The sequence below is a fragment of the Heloderma suspectum genome, chromosome 1 (assembly GCF_057233095.1).
Source record: "Heloderma suspectum isolate Gila_16-S chromosome 1, 16-S_ref, whole genome shotgun sequence".
Lineage (NCBI taxonomy): Eukaryota > Metazoa > Chordata > Lepidosauria > Squamata > Helodermatidae > Heloderma > Heloderma suspectum.
Genome location: NC_139458.1, coordinates 22,237,455 through 22,257,919, shown reverse-complemented (window position 1 = coordinate 22,257,919; position 20,465 = coordinate 22,237,455). Strand labels below are relative to the sequence as shown.

Sequence of the window (20,465 nt, the reverse complement as noted above, 5' to 3'; positions counted from 1 at the left end):
GCCATGTTTCAGGTGTCTAGGTTCCACGGTCTTGGGGCTATGGCACTGACACATGGGCAGACAGACAGACACACATCCTTGTTTGTAATTATAGATATAGAAAGGCAAGTTAGACAGGAAGAAAAATGATGCCCTCCCTGGGCTCTGCCATGTGAATCAGCTGCTTTCTCTTGTTCTTTAGGAAAGGACAACACTTGTATTATAGGCATGGGCAGTTTCTTCTCTGGGCGGTTTTGTGTAGCCGTGCTAAAATAGAAACATTATCGGAAGTAGCCCCGCCTAGCATGAGGGTTTTGTACAGCACTTCCTCTGTGGCTTGTGGCTGTCAGACTTGCACCTGGCAAACGCTGTGGTGTGTGAACCATGTGCTTCAAGTTGGATGTTTGCCCTGTCATCTGTGTGGGTCACCGGACTGCTTTAAAACAGGGCCTCAACCCTTAATCTGCGAGTGTGATTATCCAGTGAGAGGTAATCGGCGTGGCTGAGAGTTAAGGGCACATTTACTTGTATTCTGAGGCTATTTTGGTTCTGGTGCATGAGGGGTCTTGACTAGACATGACATGAAATATGGAGCTGCGGCTGAAACATGTCTCCTCCCCACCCTTTCCTTGTAATGCTTATTTCTGAGTAGACCTGAAGAGGGTTGCCTTGCTTACTTTTGAGTAGACATGCCGTACATGTTTATGCCTGAGTAGACATGCAAAGGCTTGGTATTTCGGATGCTATTTGAAAGTGCTGCCACGTGATTCGGTCCTGCTTACGTCTGAGTAGACTTAAAATGGGTAAGAATCTCATTTTGTCCCACCCACAGATGGAAATGCTCCCACCCCACCCAGATTGGAATGTGGCCTTTGGATTTTAAACAGTTCCCTGACCCTGGCCTATGGATATATGAAGCTGCCTGAGCCAGACCTAGGGTGGCCTACACTGAGACAGATATAGGGTAGCCATGTGTCCTATTTTACAGAGGACAGTCCTCTAATTGAAGGGCTATCAGAGGACAGTCCTATTTGAAGGCATCCTCTTAAAAAAAAAAAAATCTATTAGTTTTCCAAAACAAGATGAATGAAACCAACAGAAAGGGTGAAAAAAGAAGCGCATTGGATTTGAATCTGCTGATTGACAGAGCGTAGTACGTGTACATATTTTTCCCTTTACCTTACAAACCAAAATATAGGTAGAATCTATAGGCTGCTTGGAGCTTTTCTTTATAATTCTTCACCATAATACATGAAACGTAGAGAGCAATTCTGTGCCCACCAGACAGCATCTGGGGAGGGCGCGGTATAGGATAGTTAGAGCTCAGAGCCAGGAAACTGCGCTCCCCTCCCCTTCCCCCATCTGGCCCTCGCCTCATGGAGAGAACTGCACTCGTGACCTCTCCACGCTCAGAAAGGTAGCACAGAGACAGGGAAAAGGGGGCATTCCTGGGGGCAGGGAGGGGGAGAGACCAGGGTGGCTGCATTATGCCATTTCCCATGGCCACCCCAGCCTCCTCCCTTCCCCCTTTGAGGCGCCACTGCCTGATGGACGAAACTGCCCATCTAGCAGAAATGCAGGGCGGCTGGAGTGTGGAGCCGCCGCTCTCCTCCTGCCCTGCATTGGCTACTCCGCAGCTTCCGTGTTTGGAGGCTACCGACTATCTGAATAGGATTGCGCCCTTAGTCTCGTCTCCATACTCTGAGGAAAGGCTTTGACAAATACTGCTGTGTGTGTATATAAAATAAAATACTGCCATATTTTATAACAGGTGTTTTGACGTTGCCTTTAGCTAGTTTCAGTTGGTACAGCAAGTTGACGTACCCAAGGCATCCCCTTTTTGAAGGGTTGCCAGTCCAAGTCCAGTTTAAAGATAAAGAACCATAAGAAGGGAGAACAGGAGCTTTGAACCTGCCGATCAACAGATAGCGCCTGGCCAGCAGACTGAGCAACAAGCACACAGGTCACTTGCAGACTGTTGGTCCATCTAAGCCAATGTGGTCTGCCCTGACTGTTCTCCAGGTTCTTGGGCAGATGTCTTAGGAACATGGGAACATGGGAAGCTGCCTTATACTGAGTCATTGACCTGAGCTCACAGATCACCTGCAGAGCATCGGTCCATCTAGCCCACTATTGTCCACATTAACTGGGAGCAGGTCTCTGGGGTTTCAGACAGGAATTTTTCCAGCCCTACCTGGAGATGCCAGGGACTGAACCTGGACCTTCTGCATGCAAAGTAGGTGCTCTGCTCACTGAGCCATGATCCTTCGAATCACCTGCTACCTGACCCTTTAACTAGAAATGCCAGGAATGGTGCCTGGGGCCTCCTGCATACAAAGTATGTGCTATTATCACTGAGCTATGACCCGTCCTCTAGTTGAACTCAGTGTATGATGTGATGTCACTGATTGTGCATTTCCCCACTCCCACACCTCACATAATTGGTTGTTCCCAGGGCAGACCAGTGCAAAGCATGGTAACGTCATGTCACATCGTGATCAGCTTGAGTCTAGAGTTACTAGATGTTATAAGAAAGAGTGGGGGGAGAGCCCCAGACTTGCAGCACCTCTGTGTCTCTTAGGGTGCAATTCTATGCATGTTTAGACAGAAAAAGTCCTATAACTCTCAGCATGCAATGAGGGAGATCTGTCATAGGATCCCCTTTTCTCTTTCTCATTACTTCAAAGCAGCCATGATCGACTGCTAATTTGACCACAGCACCAAGACGGGTGAAAATGGTGGTTAAGGGCTCAATCCTATGCATGTTTAGACAGAAAAAATCCTAGCATGCTGGCTGGGGTGTGCTGGGCGTTGCAGGACTTTTTTCTGTCTAAACATGTATAGGATTGCATCCTTAGACTACATAGTACCTTTCCTGGAGATTAACAATTAATTTAAGAAAAATGCTTTCCCTCTAATAATTAGTGTCAATGCGTGTTTATTAAATTGTATATTCCATCAATATCAGTGGGACCTCAACAAAATGTTGAGCATGCAGCATGCAGCATGGAGCATGATCCCAGCCAGCCAGTCAGCCACGCCCTTTTCTAGGATACTCCATTGCATCCCCAGCTGCTGGTTTTCCATTTTCTCTACAGTCAGGGTTCCGTGTGCACTGAGCATTCTCAGTCTTTGGGTTGGGATTGGGGGGGGGCTTAGGGTTCCCCCCTCCCAAAGGTTTTTGATAGTTCTGCAGACTTGCCATTTCCCCAAACCTGCTGATACCATGCTCTTGTGTATAGATGGTGCCATTTTGGCTACCTAAGGATTGGCACTTAGTGTATGAATTCAGTATGTGTCTATAGGATTTTTAAATGCATCTATATTGAATATGCAGATTAAGTCACATATAATCAATTAATTAATCCATTAAAGCCAAATCATTAATTGAGGGGGGAAATCTTTAATTGGTGCACAGCTCTACTTTCAACACATCTCTTTCCCCCTGCTTTGTGCTAATTATCCCTGGTATGCAGTAAGCAGTCTGGCAAGTTGCCAACTAGTAAGAGGGTATGCAATTTAAATTACAGCTTTTAATTTCACCTTCACTTCTGTTCCTAGCTGCACATTATCTTAAGAGGTAGCAAAATCAGTCTGGATATTTAGGAAGTGTCACTTATGTAAAAATGTAAGAACATAAGAAGACCCATGCTGAATTCGACCACAGGCCTATCTAGTCCAGCATTCTGGACTAAATACCTGGAGGAGAAGGCTATCAATGGCTACTAGTCCTGAGGGCTATGTGCTACCTCCAGTACCAGAGGCAGTAAGCTTATGTACACCAGTTGTTGGGGAACATGGGCAGGGGGTGCCATTGCACTCATGTCCTGCTTGTGAGTTTCCCATGGGCAACTGGTTGGCCACTGTGTGAACAGAATGCTGGACTAGATGGACCCTTGGTCTGATCCAGCAGGGCTCTTCTTACATTTTCTTATGTTCTTATCCTGTTCCAGTAGTGGCTAAACAGAAGCCCATGGGAAGCCCACAAGCAGGACATTTGCTCAATAGCATCCTCCTGCTCTTGTTCCTCAGGAACTGCTGTTCAGAGGCTTACTTGGAAGATGTCAAAACAGTGGAAGATAATCAATGGAGAATTAAGTAGGAGACTTCTTCTGTTCCAAAAGAAAAACTGAATTTGGGCATGATAACATTTGGTCCTCTTTGCTCTTCATCAGATAGTAGAGCAGTATTATTTCCTAAAACGTAGTAATACTCTGCCTTACATAGCAGTGCTTTATGATGCACCTAGGTGGAGAAAAGGGGCGTGTTCTTTTATCTAAATATAGGATTCCTTTGGGACACTGGAACTGTCAGACCATACCATTACAACTTAACCAATGTTGAGTTATTGGCTTCTTCGCTACAGGATGGTCTTACAAGCAAATCTTGATGTCAGCTGTAAAGAACTGGAGAAGACCCTGGCTCATGAGATACTGAAATGGAGGAAGTATTTTTTAAATAAATTAAGGATGGACACAAAGGTAAGAGGAACATTTGCAGGACTCTGGTAGAATCCAGTAGTTCTTGAGGTTTCGCAGCAGTAGTTCATGTTGATGATCTTGCTGACATGCTGTTGCTGAGCAACTACTGAGGTGTGAAGGAAGAGGCACGACACCCCCTTGTTCTTGCTGAGCCTTGACTAATGAGGAAGCCCTTATTCATGCTGTGTAGTATCCACCATGTTGCACCTGCACAGACAAATGGTTGTACAGGCACAGTGGCTTCTGGTAGCTTCCCCTTCTATGTTTGGAGAACATGCCCACTTCCCGGACAATAAACCAGGGGTGCTGAACATCTTTCAGCCCAAGGTCTGAATTCCATTTTGGAGAAGCTCTTGAGGGTCACATGCCAGTGGTGGGTGGAGCTGAAGGCAAAAGGAGGCAGGACCAAAGGCAAAAGGGGCAGGGTTAAAAAATACAAGAAAAGCCAAAAATGCCAGCATATTTTAGCTTAAAGCTTTAGGAGAGGCATTTCAACCCTTTAGAATTGGGGGGGGGGGGCTGTACAAAAGCCACGAAATGACCAAACAATTGGTGGTTGGGGGAAAGGGAGTGGGGTCTTCTGAGAACCTGCAAAGGCCTGGATCGGGACCACAAGATGGCTGGATTGGTTCCCCAGGCTCGAGGGTCTCCAGCCCTGCTGTAAATTATCTCAACAGGCTTTCAGTCATAAATCAGACCAATGTAGTTATTCACAATTTGCTGACCTTTCAAAGCATACAAATTGCACATCAGAGTGAAAAAGGAGGGTTATCATTCAGACACTAAGAAATTGATTGAAATTTCCTTTATGATAAATTAAATGCTTAAAGCCACAATCCTATGGGGATAGTCGGCTGCCTCTGAACCTTATAGTAGGTCAGACTGTTTGTCCATCTAGCACAGGGATGGGCAACTTCAAAGAGTCCTGGGGCCACTTTCAACTCCTTTCCCCCCTCCCCATGGGCCACATCCCTGCTGCCACTGTGCCACCAAATTCAGTGGCAGTGGCAAAATAATCGGTGGTTTGCCAGTGAAATTCAGCAGCAAATCACCACGGAGCACTAAAAGGGTCAAATCTAGCTTGTTCTGAAGCTAAATTTTATCATTTTAGTGCTCCATAGGAGCTACAGAGTGGTAGAAGGGTCATATTTAGCTTCATATTTAGCTAAATTTGACTGTTTGGGGGCTTTGTAGCACTAAAACTGCCATTTAAAAAAAAAATTGTTGCCACTGCCATTGAATTCATTGGAAGCTGCATTGGGGGAGGGGTGCATCCAGCCTGGGGGCCACATGTTGCCCATGTTCTAGACACATATTGCCTATTGCCTATTCTGACTGATGGTGGCTCTTTCTAGGGATGGGCGAACTGACCACGGTCCAGGGCGAGGGCCATTTGCCAGACCCCCACCAGCTGCCTCACCGTGCCACGTGCAGCAAGTCTATGGGTGCTCCATGAGCTCCCAGCAAGCGACACACAGCTGCCCAATCCCTTGCCAAGCCGCCATTTTGCATTAAAATGGCAGCTCGGCCTTTTTCGTAAAGGGTGATTTTACGCCAACAGTGGCGGTAAAGCAACCATTTATGCAAGATTACAGGCAGAAATATCCATTTATACCAGTAATCTTATGTAAATGGTTGCTTTACAGCTGCCGTTTGTGTAAAATTGGGTCTGCCAATCACATTGCAAGCTCGAAAATGTACGGACTTTGACCGCAGATTGTGTCCAAGTCCGTATTTGGTCTGGAAGGTGCGAACTGAGCAAATCCGAATAAAAAATGAACTGAAACAAATTTCTCATACATCATTATATGTGGCCCATGGACTGTATGTTGCTCACCTCTCTCTCTTACGTGTTAGGGCTGTTAGGTAACAGTTCTAAAACCCTAACAAAAGCCCCTGTGGCAGGGTGATAGAACACTGAAGAAACTTCCCAATAGCATCTTCACCCTTGATAAGGATTGGACTGTAGGGGAATTAAGCTTTCTTGCATGGGCCTGAACCTATATAGATGCCAGAGATGGGCTGCATCATGTGAACAGCACCATCAATGGCTTATCTCAAGCACGTTGACAGTTTATCTCAGGCACTGCAATATACTTGCTGAAAATACAGTCCGTCCTTGATTTATGGTGTTCGGTGGATCTGTCACAGAGGAGGATTTTGCACCAACGCATATTGATTCCTTTCTTGGTAAATGTGGATTGATGGAAAAGATTAGTTGGGGGCAAACGTTTCCACCCTGATGTGTTTTGGAACCAAAGGCCTGATGATGGCTCAGTTAGTGTATAACAGCATCTCCTTCTCATCTTAATGGAAACAGACTTCTGCTAGTTTAAAGATGCTGATGGTCTTGGACAGAATATCAAGAACACTGTGCACCTCCAAGTGATTTACCACAGCTCATTGACTTGCTCTCCAATTCCACTTAATTTCCCACTGATTTACATTTTAATTTGTTCCTGCCTCCTTAATACAGTTACCAGCTGATAGAAAGAGCTTACATTCATCTAGGGAAATACAGTTTGGGGATTAGAAGCATCCAGAATACAGGAAGGCATTTTTCCAGCCATGCATAATCCTGTCATTATGTGAAGCACATACTATAAATGCATGCATGCCACCCGTGACAATTAGACGAGAGATCTGCAGGGCTCCCAATTTAAGCCCTTCTCTTCCAGCGCTCCTGGTCTGTCTCTGTGGTCTTGCATTCCTTGTACCCCACAAATTTGTAGTGCTGTCTTGACTGTTAGGGGACAGACACAAAGCCTAACTACATATGACAGGGATGTGGAACCTCTGACCCGTGGTCTTAATCTGGCCCGTGAAGGTTCCCCATTTGGACCATGTCATCCCACATGCACAGGTAAGTAATAGAACATTGACAGCTTTTTTTCTTTCTTTTTTTTAAGGAGAAACAGCTTTGGGAGGTGGAAGCATGGAGCCAAGAAGTGGCAGGGAGAGCGGTGCTTAACCCTTCCCCCCTCGCCACTTGTCCACTCTAATTTGCCCTCTCCCACTGCTCCCCCCACCCGCCTGCAGCATTCCAAATGAAGGGGCTGTGAAGGCAAATCTGAGAGGGAGAGGGAGCAGCTTCAAGAGTGATTTAGGTAGGGAAAGGGTTAAGCACAAACTCATTCATCAGCCTCAAATCAGCTCTGACCAAATCTGCTTTTCCTTTGAAAATACCTGTTGTTTGGATTGTGCTACAACTGTTTGTATGCACTGTTCAAGAGATTCTCAAAAACCAGGGACAGCTTGCAGAGGCCTGTCCCCGCTAAGTCAGTCAGGGTTGCGAAAGACATTTTGCTGCCCAAGGCAGAGCAGCAAATGTTGTTGTTCATTCATTCAGTCATGTCCGACTCTTCATGACCCCATGGACCATAGCACGCCAGGCCTTCCTGTCCTCCACTCTCTCTCGGAATGTGCTCAAGTCCATATTCATTGCATCGGTGATGCTATCTAGCCATCTCATCCTCTGCCGTCCCCTTCTCCTTTCGCCTTCAATCTTTCCCAGCATCAAGGTCTTTTCCAGGGAGTTTTCTCTTCGCATTAGGTGGCCAAAATATTGGAGCTTCAGCTTCAGTAATTGTCCTTCCAATGATCAGTCCGGGTTCATTTCCTTTAGGATTGACTGATTTGACCTCCTTGCAGTCCAGGGGACTCGTAAGAGTCTTCTCCAGCACCACAGTTCGAAAGCATCGATTCTTCGGCGCTCAGCCTTCCTTACAGTCCAGCTCTCACAGCCATATGTTGCTACTGGGAAAACCATAGCTTTGATTATACGAACCTTTGTCGGCAAGGTGATGTCTCTGCTTCTTACTATGCTGTCTAGATTTGCCATAGCTTTCTTCCCAAGGAGCAAGCATCTTTTAATTTCATGGCTACAGTCACCGTCTGCGGTGATGTTGGAGCCCAAGAAAATAAAATCTATCACTGCTTCCATTTCTTCCCCTTCTACATGCCAGGAAGTGATGGGGCCAGATGCCATGATCTTAGTTTTTTTAATGTTGAGTTTCAAACCAGCTTTTGCACTCTCCACTTTCACCCTCAACAAGAGGCTCTTTAGATCCTCTTCTCTTTCTGCCATTAGGGTGGTATCGTCTGTGTATCTGAGGTTGTTGATAATTCTCCCGGCAATCTTAATTTCGACCTGTGATTCATCCAACCTGGCGTTTCTCATGATGTACTCTGCATATAAATTAAATAAGCAGGGTGACAATATACAGCCTTTTCGTACTCCTTTCCCAATTTTGAACCAATCGGTTGTTCCATGTCCGGTTCTTACTGTTGCTTCTTGACCCTCGTACAGGTTTCTCAGGAGACAGGTAAGGTGGTCTGGTACTCCCATCTCTTTAAGAATTTGCCACAGTTTGTTGTGATCCACACAATCAAAGGCTTTAGCGTAGTCAATGAAGCAGAAATAGATGTTTTTCTGGAATTCTCTTGCTTTCTCCATGATCCAGCGAATGTTGGCAATTTGATCTCTAGTTCCTCTGCCTCTTCAAAACCCAGCTTGTACTTCCGGTAGTTCTCGGTTCACATACTGATGAAGCCTAGCTTGTAGGATTTTGAGCATCACCTTGCTGGCATGTGAAATGAGCGAAATTGTGCAGTAGTTTGAACACTCTTTGGCATTGCCCTTCTTTGGAATTGGAATGTAAACTGACCTTTTCCAGTCTTGTGGCCATTGCTGAGTGTTCCAAATTTGTTGGCATATTGAGTGCAGCACTTTAACAGCATCATCTTTTAGGATTTTAAATAGCTCAGCTGGAATACTGTCATCTGCGCTAGCTTTGTTGTTACTAATGCTTCCTAAGGCCCACTTGACTTCACTCTCTAGGATGTCCGGCTCAAGTTCAGTGAGCGCACTATCATGGCTATCAGGGACATTCAGATCTTTCCTGTATAGTTCTTCTGTGTATTCTTTCCACCTCTTCTTAATCTCATCTGCTTCTGTTAGCTCCTTGCCTTCTTTGTCCTTTATCATGCCCATCTTTGCACAAAATCTTCCCTTGAGATCTCCGATTTTCTTGAAGAGATCTCTTGTCTTTCCCATTCTGTTGTTTTCCTCGATTTCTTTGCATTGTTCATTTAAGAAGGCCTTCTTGTCTCTCCTTGCTATTCACTGGAAATCTGCATTCAGTTGGATATATCTTCCCCTTTCTCCCTTGCTTTTTGCTTCCCTTCTTTCCTCAGCTACTTGTAAAGCCTCATCAGACAGTCGCTTGGCTTTCTTGCATTTCTTTTTCTTTGGGATGGATTTAGTTGCTGCCTCCTGAACAATGTTACGGACCTCCGTCCATAGTTCCTCAGGCACTCTGTCTATCAGGTCTAATCCCTTAAATCCTCACCTCCACTGTATATTCATTGTTGTTGTTGTTTATTCTTGTCCTTCCTTTTCTATTATCTTCTTCCGCTTCCATGCATTGCTTGTTTAAAAATAATTCCTTATCTCTTCTGGCTAACCTCTGGAATTTTGCATTTAATTGGGCATATCTCCCCCTATCACTGTTGCCTTTTGCTTTCCTTCTTTCTTGGTCTGCTTCCAGCGTCTCAGCAGACAGCCATCTTGCCTTCTTGGTTTTCTTTTTCTTTGGGACGTTTTTTGTTGCTGCCTCCTGAACAATGTTGCGAACTTCTGTCCATAGTTCTTCCGGGACCCTATCTACTAAATCTAGTCCCTTAAATCTATTCTTCACCTCCACTGCATATTCATTAGGAATATTAGTGAGCTCATATCTAACTGATCTATGGGTCTTCCCTATTCTCTTTAGTCTGATTCTAAATTGTGCAATAAGAAGTTCGTGATCTGAACTACAGTCAGCTCCAGGTTTTGTTTTTACCGACTGCATAGATGTCCACCACCTTTGGCTACAAAGGATGTAGTCAATCTGATTTCGGTGTCGACCGTCTGGTGAAGTCCATGTATAAAGTCGTCTCTTAGGTTGTTGGAAGAGAGTGTTTTTTATGCACAGTGAGTTGACTTGGCAAAATTCTATCAGCCTATGTCCTGCTTCATTTTGTTCTCCCAGACCATGCTTGCCTGTAATTCCAGGTGTCGTTTGACTACCCACCTTAGCATTCCAGTCTCCTGTAATGAAAATAACATCTTTTTTTGGCGTACTATCCAGTAGGTGCTGCAGATCCTCATAGAACTGATCTACTTCTGCTTCTTCAGCATCTGTGGTTGGGGCGTATATTTGGATCACTGTGATGTTAAATGGCTTACCCTGAATTTGAATTGAGATCATTCTGTCATTTTTTGGATTGTATCCAAGCACTGCTTTAGCCACTTTATTATTAATTATGAAGGCAACTTCATTTCTTCTGTGTTCCTCTTGTCCACAGTAGTAGATCTGGTGGTCATTTGATGTGAAGTGGCCCATTCCAGTCCATTTCAGTTCACTGACACCCAAAATGTCTATATTTAATCTTGAAAGGAAAGGAAAGGTTCCTCCTGTGCAAGCACAGGGTCATTGCTGCTTACGCCTGCTTACGCTGCAAGAGGGACACCTGCTTACGCTGGTGTTTTCATGACAGACTATAGCGCGGTGGTTTGCCATTGCCTTCCCCAGTCGTGACTACCTTTCCCCCAGCAAGCTGGGTACTCATTTTACCGACCTCGGAATGGAAGGCTGAGTCGACCTGAGCTGGCTACCCAAGACCCAGCTTCCGCTGGGATCGAACTCGGGCCATGGGGAGAGTTTTCGTTGCAATACTGCTGCCTACCACTCTGCACCACACGTGGCTCATATTTAATCTTGACATCTCCCCAATAACCACATCCAATTTGCCCTGGCTCATAGATCTTACATTCCAGGTTCCTATGGTGTGTTGATCTTTAGAACATCGGATTCGTTGTTCACCACCAGCATGATCGGCTGCTAGCCGTCCTTTTGGCTTTGAGCTAGCTGCGTCATCACATCTGGGGCTAGTTGAACTTATCCTCTGTTTCTCCCCAGTAGCATTTTGACCATCTTCCGACCTGGGAGTCCCATCTTCCGATGGTATACTGACATATCTCTGGTTGTACTGATCCATTTAGTTTTCATGGAAAGAATACTGGAGTGGGTTGCCATTTCCTTCCTCAGGAATTGTATTTAGTCTGAGAAGACTCTTACGAGTCCCCTGGACTTCAAGGAGGACAAATCAGTCCATCCTAAAGGAAATCAACCCTGAGTGCTCATTGGAAGGACAGATAATGAAGCTGAAGCTCCAATATTTTGGCCACCTAATGCGAAGAGAAAACTCCCTGGAAAAGACCCTGATGCTGGGAAAGATGGAAGGCAAAAGGAGAAGGGGACGGCAGAGGATGAGATGGCTAGATAGCATCACGGATGCAATGAATATGAACTTGAGCATGCTCCGGGAGAGAGCGCAGGACAGGAAGGCCTGGCGTGCTATGGTCCATGGGGTCACGAAGAGTCAGACACGACTGAACGACTGAACAACAACAACAACAACAACAACTCTGCCATGACTTTCCCGTCTTGGGTGTCCCTTCACGGTTTAGCTCATGACATCATTGAGGTGCTCAACCTCCAGCACCACGACAAGGTAACGATCTCCTTTGCTGAAGTGTATATTCATAAGGGATATGATTTAGGTCATACCTGAATGGTTTAGTGGTTTTCCCTACGTTCTTCCATTTAAGCTGAAATTTTGCAATAAGAAGCTCATGCTCTGAGCTGCAATCAGCTCCAGGTCTTGTTTTTACTGACTGTATAGAGCTTCTCCGTCTTTGGCTGCAAAGGACATAATCCATCTGATTTCGATGTTGACCATGTGTAGAGTCCACATGTAGGTGATGTCCATGTGTAGAGTCGCCTCTTGTGCTGTTGGAAAAGAGTGTTTGCTATGATCAGCGTGTTCTCTTGGCAAAACTCTATTAGCCTTTGTCTTGCTTCATTTTGTACACCAAGGCCATGCTTGCCTGTTATCCCGGTGATTTCTTGACTTCCTACTTTAGCATTCCAATCCCCTATGATGAAGAGGACATCTTTTTTTGGTGTTAGTTCTAGAAGGTGTTGTAGGTCTTCATAGAACCGATCAACCTCAGCTTCTTCAGTCTCAGCGGTTGGGGCATAGACTTGAATTACTGTGATGTTGAATAGTTTGCCTTGGATTCGTACTGAGATCATTCTATCATTTTTGAGATTGTACCCCAGTACTGCTTTTCCCACCCGTTGGTTGACTATGAGTGCTACTCCATTTCTTCTAAGGGATTCTTGCCCACAGTAGTAGATACGATGGTCACCTGAATTAAATTCGCCCATGCGATGCTTGTCCATTTTAGTTCACTGATTCCCAAGATGTCAATGTTCAATCTTGCCATCTCATGTTTGACCACCTCCAGCTTACCTTGATTCATTGATCTTACATTCCAGGTTCCTAAACAATATTGTTCTTTACAGCATCGGACTTTCTTTTCACCACCAGTCACATCCACAGCTGAGTGTCCTTTTGGCTTTGGCCCAGCCGCTTCACTCTTTCTGGCGCTACTTGGAAATACCCTCTGCTCTTCCCCAGTAGTATATTGGACACCTTCCGACCTGAGGAGCTCATCTTCCGGCATCATATCTTTTAGACTTGTGATACGTTCCATGGGGTTTTCTTGGCAAGAATACTGGAGTGGGTTGCCATTTCCTTCTCCAGTGGACCACATTTTGTCAGAACTCTCCACCATGACCTGTCCGTCTTGGGTGGCCCTGCACGACATAGCTTATGGCTTCACTGAGTTACGCAAGCCGCTTCACCACAACAAGGCAGTGATCAAGGCCAAACAAATAATTTTGGCACTTGCGGTAGTAAATCCTACAAGTGCCTCACCCTGGGAATAAAAACACAACAATGATAAATCAAGTAACTACCTGGTTGCTGCCCTTTTGTGATATGCCAAATCAGCTGAAGCAAGAAGGAGGGGAACCCACCATAAGAACCACCAAATGAATCAATGGACCCCCTATTGTAGCAAAAAGCCGATGAAATGCAGCATCAGAATATGTTTTATATACTAACTAAACATGTTGGTACATGTACACCAAACTAAATTTGCTGTGGCAAGTGAACACACAAGGTCCGAAGCTGACATGGGACCATTCATGTCTTGAAAGTACAATCAGATGTGGTGACATCCAATACAATTAAATGCAAGAAAGTCTATGTAACAAAGATAGATAGAACATAGACATAGCAATGCTGCAAACAGAGTCTCAAACAATATGTGCAATTAATTGGCTTCGGGAATGTGAAATGGTCTAACATCTACCATACAGAAATTGTACTGAAAAGAGTGCAGTTCAAAAATGTATCATTTTAACAAATAATAATGATAGTAAACATAAGTAATTTGTGTAAGTAATCAAAAATGTCTCTTGATGATAATGACTAACAATAGTAAATATGCTTAGACAAGAATGGATTCAGTTCATAAATCTCACTTTTGAACAAATGATAATAATACTGAGCAGCAATAGTAAGTTATCTGATGACAACTCTGGAATTTAATGCCATTTCTGTGCTTCATCAAGGGTGCAATCTTATCAAGATAGGCAGCCGCCTCTGAACTCAGAGGCAACCGCCTATCCTAAGCAAGGCAGGAGAGGCACGGGGGGATCATTCCCTCTGCACCTCTCCTGCCCTGCTATTTTCCTCTAGATAGCCGTTTTCTCCTGTCTAACCGTGGGGGGCCGACCGGGAGAGGAGGCTGCGTGTATGACACATAGGATGTGTTGTACATGCAGCTCTGTTCTCCCTGCCCTGGAACGGCCCCAGCCCCACCCCTTTTCAGTCGCTCCACGCTCCTCTTCTGAGCATGGAGGAGAGGGCTTCTCCACGCTGCCTCCAAGGCAGCACGGATGTGGGGGGAGGTCGGTTCCCGGAAAAGAGCACATCCTATGGCCCTCTAGACAGTGTCTAGTGGCCATAGGATTGCTCCCGCAAAGAATGAAACTATTTTTTATGTAGCCAGACTATATTCCTCTCAAACATCACACCCAATTCTGAAGAAACAAGATAGACATAACTCTCACAAGAGCCTAAATTTAATAATAACAATAACAATAATAAATTTACATATACTTTAGTTTGTTACCTGAGAGCTTGGAAAGGAATTTTTTAGACAATTAAGAACATAAGACGAGCCACCTTGGATCAGACCAAGGGTCCATCTAGTCCAGCATTCTGTTCACACAATGGCCAAACAGCTGCCCACAGGAAACCCATAAGGAGGACATGAGTGCAACAGCACCCTTCCGCTCATGTTCCCAAGCAAATGTTCCCAAGCATAGGCTCACTGCCCCTGGTACTGGAGGAATTTGTCCAACCACTTTCAATGCCATCCAAGTTGGTGGCCATCACTACATCCTGTGGTAGAGAGTTCCATAGTTTAAGTATGTGCTGAGTGAAGAAGTCCTTCCTTTTATCTGTCCTGAATCTCCCCCCAATCAGCTTTATGGGATGGTCCCAGTTTCTAGTATTGTGAGAGAGGGAGAAACATTTATCCCTATCCACATTCTCCATGCTATGCATAATTTTGTAGACCACCATCATGTCTCCCCTTACCCTCCTTTTCTCCAAGCTAAACAATCCCAGCTGTTGTAACCTTCCCTCATAGGGGAGATGTTGCAGCCCCTTGTTCATTTTAGTTGCCCTTTTCTGCACTTTTTCCAGCCCTACAATATCTTTTTTTTAATGTGGTGACCAGAACTGTACACTGTATTCTAAATGTGGTTGCACCATAGTTCTGTATAAGGGCAGTATGATATTGGCAGTTTTATTCTCAATTCCTTTCCTAATTATTTCTAACACGGAGTTGCCTTTTTTTACAGCGGCTGCACACTGGGTTGACATTTTCATCAAGCTGTCTATCACAGCCACAAGATCTCTTTCTTGGTTGCTCACCACTAGCCCAGTTCCCATCAGGTTATACTGATCTGAGGGCTGGATTTAGACCCTTGGAAGGCCAGATTTGGCCCCCAGGCCTGAGGTTCTGCACTCCATTTAGGACATAGAGTATCATGATTTTAATTCAGCTTTCGTTGGTGGCAACACACTCCAGTTGATTGGGGCGCTTCAATGACCATTTGTCAGAAGCGATGTAAACTCCAAGGAAAGAATATTTCTGTTGTAGGGTGGGGTGTCTTCAGTTCAAAGTGGTGGTGGGGGGGAGTAAATAAACTTGGTGTATCCATAACTTTAAGGGGGCCGCGGTGGCTTAGTGGTTAAGACGCTGAACTGCAGACTGGAAGGTCGGCAGGTTAGCAGTTCGAGACCTGAGTGCTGCGTGATGGAGTGAGCTCCCGTCTTCAGTCCCAGCTTCTGCCAACCTAGCAGTTCGAAAGCAAGAAATTGCAAGTAGATAAATAGGTACCGCCTCAGCGGGAAAGGTAACAGCGTTCCGTGCACCTCGGTGTTCAGTCATGCCAGCCACATAGTGTCTTCGGACAGTGCTGGCTCTTCGGCTTAGAAACGGGGATGAGCACCGCACCCTAGAGTCGGACACGACTGGTTGGGGACAACTTTACCTTTTTATCCATAACTTTGGGTGCAGCTAAAGTAGCTCTTGGATCCTGGCCATAATGAGTCAAGTAGGTTATACAATATAATCAAAAGGAGGTGCTTTAATAATACTGTTGATTGTAGTATGTTTGTTTCTCTCTGTGTGTTTTTTCCCCCCTCCAGCCGATGTTTAAGAAGATTCTAAGCCAAGCATGGATTTTAAGTGGTGGAACTCTTGACACCCTCATCATGAAAATATTATTAGTCATTGAGGATTTTTCTAATCACCTAATACATCTGAACGACCCCATTTGCACGGTAATGTTGCTGCTGTTGATTAGTGATAGATAGTAATAATAATTTTCAAAAGTGAGGACTGGCCTTAATTATTATTATTAGAGCACAATCCTATGCATGTTTAGACAGAAAAAGTCTAAACATGCATAGCATGGCTGATTGGAGAGTGCTGGGAGTTGTAGGACCTTTATCCATCTAAACTTGCATAGGATGGCACTGTTATTTATTTTTACACGAGCCTTCCCCAACCTTGTGCCCTCCAGATGTGTTGGACTCCAACTCCCATCAGCTTTAGCCAACATGTCCATGGTGGATGGGGTGATGGGAGTTGTAGTTCAGTATATCAGGGGGGGTGTCCCAAGGTTAGAGAAGGCTGTTTTAAGCAGTACCTTCAATGTATATAGTGCATCACAGTCAGCAGTGTAGTGGAGGGGGGGAACAAAGGGGAGCATTGTCCTGGGATTTTTTTTCAGAGTAGGGCTGGTGGTGTCAGAGCCTCCTTGCTCTGGCAAGTGAGAGCTTTTCTAGACAAGGCTTTTATTGCGCATTTGCCATTCCTCGCTCATGGTTGTTCATGGGTGCTTTAGATGACGTCATCCTCCAGTTTCACTATTGTGTTTTCCAAACACTTTCGGGGGGGGGGGTGAGGAAAGTGTGGGGGTTTTTGGCATCACGAAACAAAGTGCAACTCTCCACCAGTGCAGTTGCATTATTCCATTTTGTTCCGCTATACCACCTAGAAGCTATGTTAGCAGAAAATAAGGAAAGGCAGGACAGGAAAAAATGTTGTGTAGCGATCCGATCTTAATTCTGCAAAAATCTGAAAGCAGAGGGTTAAACAGCCTCATCTAGAAAAGCTCTAAATAAGGTGAAAGATAATTAGGATTTGAAGTTTCACAGATGTGACAGCATATAGGAAAGAAAATGAGGAAAATTATAAAGAAGGGGCTGGATACTTCTTACGTTTTATTTGATGAAGTTCTTCCTTCACACTAACGGATTAAACCAGAAGTGGCTGACTTGTGACCCTCCAGATGTTTTGGCCTATGACCCCTTACCATTGGCTGTGTGTGTGTGTGTGTGTGTGTGTGTGTGTACACGGTCATGACGTGCTCCTGCACTTCAAAATGTACCACTCCACCACTGATAAACAGAGAAACAGAGAAAGCGTGAGAGATACTAAGGAGTGTAGGCTGGTATCCACCCTGATGAACTTGATGGACCTTGATCCACCCTGATGTGTGAGAGAAAATGGATTAGGTGGAAGCAAAGAACAAAAGGAATCTTTCTAGAGTTTTGCCATTAAGCTCTCTCAGAAGGCCAATTCAAGATTCCCTAACACACACTGATTGTTCTTTAACCCCTGCTATCATACATGCAGTTTACCTTGGGTAAATAATGACAAAAGGATGGATTACCACACCCTTCTGGTTTGCTCTCTTCTGAATATCAGAGTAGATGTTCTAGAAATTTCTTGTAATGCAGCCTTTCCCAAATTTCCAGCATCTCCAGCCGTCTTTCCCAATGTTGGGTCCCCAGATGTTGCTGGGGACAACCCCCATCATCCACAGCCAGCAACCATGGGCAGTGGAAGATGGGAATTGTAGTCCAACATCTGGGGACCCGAGGTTGTGTAACGTGTGCTCTCTTAGGGTGCAATCCTAAGCATTGCTGGCTGGGGCATGCTGGGAGTTGTAGGCCTTTTCTCTAAGCATTCATAGGATTGCACCTTTACTATCTATATACTGAGACTTAAGGAGGAGACTGAAAAGGAAAAAGTGCCCTGGGCTTTTTGCATTCAGGCTGCAGGTCCAGTGGAATAAGTCTGCTTTCATTCTCCTCTCCCCACACTCAAATATTTAACTTCTAGAGACCCTGAAAGCTGAAGAACTCTATTGGTTGTGTATGCCTGATGACAGCATTTATGTATTTTTACCCCTAATGGCCCCAGCAAAAGAAACAATAGCAGGAGTATTTTGTCAAGGTCAGGTCAGGTCACAGAAAAGAGGAACCCTTGGAGTGAATGCAGTGACTCAGGCATCATCGTTTCATATCACTATTTCCATATCTTGGTTTCACTCTTGGCTTCCCATTGACGAATTGGAAGGTTAAAGATCAGTAGCTTATAAGGTGGGCAGCTCACCAGAAAAAAAGAGGTTCATGTGCCTTTAGCAGCAGCCTGGTCTACAGAAATCAGCAATCACACCTTTTCATTTCATGGAGATAAAAATATTATTTGCTGTTAAAGACACAGAGCCCAGTAAAACAGACACACACACACACACACACACACACACCCCTTGGCAACCCTGATCCCTTGTTCCAAGGGTGGACAACTGTGGTCCTCCAGATGTTGCTGGATTGCATAGCCAATAGTGAGGGGTGAGGACAGTTGCAACCCAACAACCAGTAGAGGCTGGTGGTTCCAATTTTGGTGGGGCTGTAGATCCATTCCGGGTTTTAGTCAGAACCAGACAGAGCTCAAAAGGAGATATCCAATGTGGTCAACCTATTTTGGGGATAGCGTTCATCACCTTGGATAACTCCTTTAGAGTTCTGGCTGGTTCTGACTGAAACCCGGATAGATTCACAGCCCCACCACAATCGGAGCCACCAGCCTCCACTGCCAACAGCATCTGGAAGGCTACAAGTTACCCATGCTGGCCTTATTCCCCTGCTGAAATAAACTTTTTCTTGTATATCATATCATATCATATTGTATCATATCATATCACATCATCATATCATATCATATCATATCATATCATATCTCATACCATACAATTAGGACCAGCCCAAGACCAAATGGCACCTGATATTGGCAACATCTTCAGCTCCTCCCACACTCCACTCATTTATCTTTTAAATATCATGATGTTGTTTCTATTGTTGTTTCTATTTGTGGCCCATTGCATGACTTCGGTGCATGATTTGTATGCATGATTTATCTCTGTCATATTGTCATATATAACTAAGAAGGAACTCAAGACTTCCTGTTTATCTGTAACCAAAATGATATCATCTAGATATAAGAGGAAAGTAGCAATGGACTTGAGGAAGTCTGATGTTTGCCAGATTAGAATCATAGAATAGTAGAGTTGGAAGGGGCCTACAAAAGCATCGAGTCCAACCCCCTGCTCAGTGCAGGAATCCAAGCCAGAGCATCCCTGAGAAGTGGCTGTCCAGATTCATCTTGAAGGCCTCCAGTGTGGGAGAGCCCACCACCTCCCTAGGTCATTGGTTCCATTGTCATATTGCTCTAACAGTCAGGAAGTTTTTCCTGATGTTCAGCTGGAATCTGGCTTCCTGTCACTTGAGCCCATTATTCCGTGCCCTGCACTCTGGGATGATCGAACAGAGATCCTGGCCTTTCTCTCTGTGACAGCCTTTCAAGTACTTGAACAGTGCTATCATATCTCCCCTCAGTCTTCTCTTCTCAAGGCTAAACATGCCCGGTTTCTTCAGTCTCTCCTCACAGGGCTTTGTTTCCAGTCCCCTGATCATCTTTGTTGCCCTCCTCTGAACCCTCTCCAGTTTGTCTGCATCCTTCTTAAAGTGTGGTGCCCAGAACTGGACACAGTACTCAAGATGTGGCCTAACCAGTGCTGAGTACAGGGCAACTAGTACTTCATGTGATTTGGAAGCCAGTGGATCTGAGCAAGCACATTGGGGCCCATATGGCAGCCATGGGCAAGTCCACATCCAAAGATGGCAGGATTGCCCAGACCCATTCACACACTATCTCACACACAAACTACTGCAAAATGTCGGCAGAGGTGAGTGAAAATAACAATGTGTTTGGGGCTGTTTACTAGGAACCCTGATTGGTTATGTCACTTACACACTTGTGAGTGGTGGTGCAAAACACTACAAAACTAGTGCAAAACTTTGGCCTGCCAAATTTCGGGGTTTGTAGTTAACAGAGCTTTACATTCCTCATCAGTTTGCAAATTCACACTCACAAATCTGAGAGCTGCTGAGCTGGGAGGAATTTGCTTGAGGGTTCAGGTGAAGAAGATTTGAAGTACAGGTTAACTGAAGTAGCAAAGCCACCACAACATGATGGTGTATGTAGCATGATAACTGTTTTTGCTGGTGCTAGGGATTCCATCGCTGGGAAATCCAGTTCTTTTTTTACTCGATGGAGTTCTGTGGCATGTACGACTCACTTTGCATTTGCGAGCCAAGCTGCAGGCTTTCCTCCAAACT

At 45.0% G+C, this 20,465-nt stretch overlaps 1 protein-coding gene across 1 annotated transcript in view; it reads left to right on the top strand.

Annotated features, from left to right (window-relative positions):
• Nucleotides 1-20,465, top strand: part of EXOC3L4 (exocyst complex component 3 like 4) — a 94,049-nt gene that overhangs the window by 55,953 nt on the left and 17,631 nt on the right. Inside the window, exons 9-10 of the mRNA XM_084826658.1 lie at nt 4,346-4,460; nt 16,143-16,277. Of these exons, the coding sequence (XP_084682784.1) occupies nt 4,346-4,460; nt 16,143-16,277 (250 nt within the window). The remainder of the gene's footprint in view (nt 1-4,345; nt 4,461-16,142; nt 16,278-20,465) is intronic.